This window comes from Lactuca serriola, chromosome 8, assembly GCF_051521515.1.
Source record: "Lactuca serriola cultivar US96UC23 chromosome 8, Lser_US96UC23_V15, whole genome shotgun sequence".
Taxonomy (NCBI): Eukaryota; Viridiplantae; Streptophyta; class Magnoliopsida; order Asterales; family Asteraceae; genus Lactuca; species Lactuca serriola.
In genome coordinates, this window is record NC_136415.1 from 135,519,558 (window position 1) to 135,524,568 (window position 5,011).

At 33.5% G+C, this 5,011-nt stretch overlaps 1 protein-coding gene across 1 annotated transcript; it reads right to left on the bottom strand.

Annotated features, from left to right (window-relative positions):
* Positions 1-844: 844 nt before the first annotated feature.
* Positions 845-1,857, bottom strand: LOC145070931 (small ubiquitin-related modifier 1-like). The gene is made up of 3 exons (XM_079017883.1): positions 1,676-1,857; positions 1,156-1,305; positions 845-1,085 (listed from the first exon to the last, which is right to left on the bottom strand). The coding sequence occupies exons 1-3, from the start codon at positions 1,769-1,771 to the stop codon at positions 1,023-1,025; spliced, it is 309 nt and encodes a 102-aa protein (XP_078874009.1). The 5' UTR covers positions 1,772-1,857; the 3' UTR covers positions 845-1,022.
* Between the last annotated feature and the right edge of the window lie 3,154 nt (positions 1,858-5,011).

Consider the following 5,011-nt stretch of genomic DNA (forward strand, 5'->3'; position numbering starts at 1 on the left):
AAGAAAGAAGAAATGCTAATCTTTGTGGAAGTTGTAGGCAACCGAGGCATAATTTAAAACAATGTCAGTCTATGTCAAGGTATTTTAAAAAAATATTTTTATGGTATTTGTTATGGTTATTTCCTCTTTTTTTTAATGGTAAAGATTTGTTACCGGTTCAATCTCAAGCTAATTGTGATGTTTTTTTCTTTTTGTAATAAACAATGTTGGAGTTTATTTTGTGATGTTTTTTATAACAAACAATGTTGAGGTTTTGTTTGTTTTTTTACCTTAAAAATATTATATGTGAATGTTGGAGTTTTTGCACATTAAAATGTATTGTATTTTTAATTTTTGATGGTAAAAAGATTGTATAAGAAAAACAAATATTTAAAAAACAGAAAAAAAAAAAAAAGATTAAAAAAACTGTTATTGAAAAGAAACAGTAAAAAAAGGTTAGAAAGCTAAAATAAAAGCTGTCATTTAAAAAATATATATAAAAAACAATAAAATGGTGAATTAAAGAGAAAAAAATAAGATATTTAAAATTTAAAAAAAAAACACTAAAAAGAAAACTAAAAAGTAAAGAAAATGAAAAAAATACCATTTTGGTAAATATTTTTGAAAGAATATTAAAATGATAAATATTTATTTTAACTATCCCATTATGATTAATGCAGTCACCATACTAATTCATCTAAAAAATCCGTTTTTAAAACATGCATGGGGACACCAAATAAAAACAAACAATCATGGGGGACACCAAATCCACATGTACCAAACAATCAAAACAGAATATAAAATGGTTGACCGATATGCACCTAAATAAAAACAAACATCTGATAATGAAAATAAATAAAACATATATAAAAATAATTCCCATCAACTCAAACTATTAAACGTATTACTAATAACCGGCAGTAAAACCTTGATACACACATCAAAAATACTCAAAATACCAAAATACTAACACTATTTGGTTAAAACACTAACCATTTCTGTTCAAGTTTTATTCTAATTCATATCCACCCTAAGGTTTGCATTTAGATCCCACCTCCTGTTTGATGCAGCATTGCATCAATTTCATCACCTTCCTCCATCTCAAGCTGTGTTTACAATAACAATCATCAGTATCATGAACAGTTTTTTTTTTAAAAACATTGCAATTTAAATTACCTCATCAGGAGTTTGTTCAGCTCGAAGACGTCGGCCATCAAATAGAAAAGCAATAGAGTTCATCTCCAGTGATTGTCTTTCACAGTAGGCATTCATTAATTTCTTCAGCTGTGTGCTTCGCTTGATCCTGAAGAACACCTCGTTCCCTTCCTACAACAGCAACAAAACGAAAAAAATAAGTCAACATCTACCACGTTTGCGTACCAAAAAAGGACACATATCTTTCTACTGAAATAGTAATCGTTTCCCTATCTACTTTCGACTGCATCATTTAAGACGGAAAACAAGTTCTTATCTTATAATCGATACGAACAAACTGTTACAAACAGTAAAAGCCTACAATTATCAACGAACTGACCGAGTAAATGATTTAACCAAATCGAATAAACACCACAGGATTACGCAATCACGGATGTAATTATGTAAAAGTATATTGGCAGACTTACAGTACGACCAAACACAAACAAACTACAAACACCAAAATAAATAAATAAATAAATATAATCATACGCCTTATTACCTGACCCTTAACCTTGAGATTGATGTGCGCCGCCTGATCTAGCGGCTTCTTCTCATCTTCTTGAGTTAGTCCGCCGTCTCCTCCGTGTGCCGACATTTTTATCGATAAATTCTAGGGTTTGCGCACGGCTTGATTTTGGCTGTGAATGAGTTGAGAGATGTGAGATCGAATGGGGAATAGAAAGGGCGGTTTATAGGAGGTTTTGAAAAACTATATTTAAATGTAATTTGGGTTCCGTATAGGAATAGGATGAGGGGATTTTTTATTTTGACTTTTGCTTCTTTGATTTTTTTTGTTGTGGTTTTGTTGTTTCTTTTGAGTTTTGACCATTTTGGAAAGATATAATGTAGGGCCCAAAAAAAAGTATATATAACTCGAGACTTTTTTTTTTTCTTAATTAAATACCATCAAACTTTTCTAATCTTCAAACTTTTTTAAAATTGTACATATTTTACTCTTATAATTATAATTGTTACACGTTATTTATATAGATACTAATTTAGAAGCCCTTGGTGAACAGGAGTTTCTTCTTATTGGTTGATGTTTTTTTTCTTTGTTTTGTTTGTCTGTTGTTGTGGTTTTTTTTCAATCTTTTTTCCTTTTTTGTTCATGGTGGTTTTCACTTGTTATGTGTTTAGAAAACTCACTGCACCCTTCCAACACTGTGTCTACCATCTACACATAAACCATTTTCTCGATATTTCCTCCACCGCCTCAGTCTCTCCCTGTTCTTCTTCCCACAATTTTATTCTTATTTTCTTTACTCTTCTTCCCACAATTTTGTTCTTATTTTCTTTACTAGGAAAGCAAAGGGCTTTGGGTTCCTTCAACTCCATCTCTATTACGCTTATTGTTGTCTTCTCAGTTCTTATCCCTCTTTCAATTTTTCGCTTCTTTTGGTAATTTCGTGGACTCCTATGGTTAGAATGACTTTTTCTCCACATTGTCGGCACAACCGGCTCCTTCCTTCTGTAGGTATGTTGTGTTCTTAAAATTCTTCCTTTTCTTTCAATTGTTTCCTCCCTGTCTTACTATTGTTTCCAACGTAGGGATTCAACGCGTTTTAGGGTCGCTGTTTCTGAACATCGCAACTTTAGGAGAGCTACATATCATCAGATTTCATGGTAAGGTCACCCTCATCTAACTCTATTAGATTTCTTCCTCATTATTCTAACTTTGGACGATTCCTTTTCCTGGAAGCCGTGTTCTCACCGTCAAGTGGCTAACCACAAGCTCCATGTTAAGCTCAACAATGGAATTAGGGCTTCTATATTTCACAGGGCAACCCTGATGAAATAGTAGAAATTCATAAAATTATTCATAAGTCTTACATCAGGATAACACCTATATATACCAGGTGTGAGAGAGAGAGACTAACCAAAGGACTCATAACAGAAAAGAAACTGAAGCCCAAGAGTTTAGTGATGGGTTTTAGCTATAAGAACATCCTATGTGCTCATACAAACCCTAATGCTTGGATCTAGGTTTCTCTATTGTACATGCAATTCATCCAAGACTATAAACCCTAGATCTAGCATATGATAATCAATATAACATATAAATTAGGGTTTAGATCATACCTTGATTGTTATGTAGCAATAACAATCTCAAATCCTTCTTGTATTGACTTTAGAAAGCTTAGAGTCACAAATGTCACTCCTCTAATGGTTCACAAACACCAAGAGCAAGATGATGAATAAGAGAAGAGAAGGAGGCTGCCCAAAACGTGTGGAAACCCTAGAATGAAGCTTGTCCACATTTTTGGGGCATAAGGGTTCTTTAAATAGTGAGGCTATTAGGGTTATCTAACAAGGAAACCCTAATTTGGATGCTTAAGCCCTAAGCAACCCATGGGCTCCTTCCTTAAAGGCCTAAGACGATTTCTAATGGGTTTCCCCATAGAATTCGTCCACCCCTTTAATATGAAGTCCATTAGCTCAATATTCAACTATCATACAATTGACTGTTCTAGTCCTTTAAGTTTAATTAATGTCTTTTAGTCACAAACTTAATTCTTATTAATTCTTGACTGATATTAATCAAACAATATGATTTCTCCATTAATATATTATTCTCATAATATATTAATAAATCATATTTAATCCTTTCTCTCCATAATTCATCCTATCAAGTTGCTTTGGTGAAGGCAACCCAAAAGGACCATGCACCATCGAGTCAAGTACATACCAAAATAGTTATGGACTTAGACACTAATCCAACAGTCTCCCACTTGGATAAGTCTAATAACTATTCTGCGTATGACTTCAGATCCTGATCTGCAATCGTAGCTTTCCAAAGCCGCTGTCAACTCTAATCCTATCAGATACGCGTGTCCTTAAGATAAGGGATCATATATTCCTCCATTCTAGATATCGTATAAACTGAGACATGGATCCAAATCATTCTCTCTGTCTATGTGTTGTTTCCCGAATTCAGATTTATAATGACTGACAACAGACTACAATTTGAACACATCAAATTAGTCTCGGCTTGGCCAAGCGCTTAGGTGCCATCACTAAATCATCGAGGGGCCCACAGATATCGCTTTTATCCTACTTTGAATAAAAGGAACGGATAAACTTTGACTCGATGATCGCTTGCACTTACTCACCAAATCACACACAACAATATGTTTTATAACACCAAGTTACTGGTGCGTTTACATATTATCAATGTGCAACCAACTCGCAAGATACAACTCACACATCTCGGTTTCAAGAATATAAGATGTTATCGTCTCACCAATCACTCGTGATACAATCCATGAAGTGATCCAAGTGAGCGTGGGTTAAATCCAATGCTCAAATCATATTCATAAGCACTCATGAACGTTGCAGCAAACATTTGCTTATGTCTAATGCTCTTTAGACAATCCACACACCAATTCACGATAGTCTTCATTCATATCTACTTCCAACATATGAACGACTGTGGCCCGTTTGAATAATTTGACTGTTCTTAACCAATTAAATTATTCAGGAAGTCAAAACATGCAAAGTGAACACAAGAATAATACTAATCCCATATGGCCTCAAACCTTTGAGTATAAATAAAACACCTTTTATTTATCACCATATCGATTACTCATTATTTGTTGTTTCAGGTAATCAACTTCTTACTTGAATTATTACAACACTTGTCCCATGCTCTTAGCATGCACACAATGTTTACCTATGGTTCTTACTTTGTGAAATAGATCAAATGAACACATTTCCAATCATACTCATTTCATAACTCCTAATCCTTTTTTCATAAGTGAAAGAATATCAAATTCTTGCCACTTATAGAATATGCTAGATTCTAACATTTTATGCAATGATCCCTTTTGTAATGTCA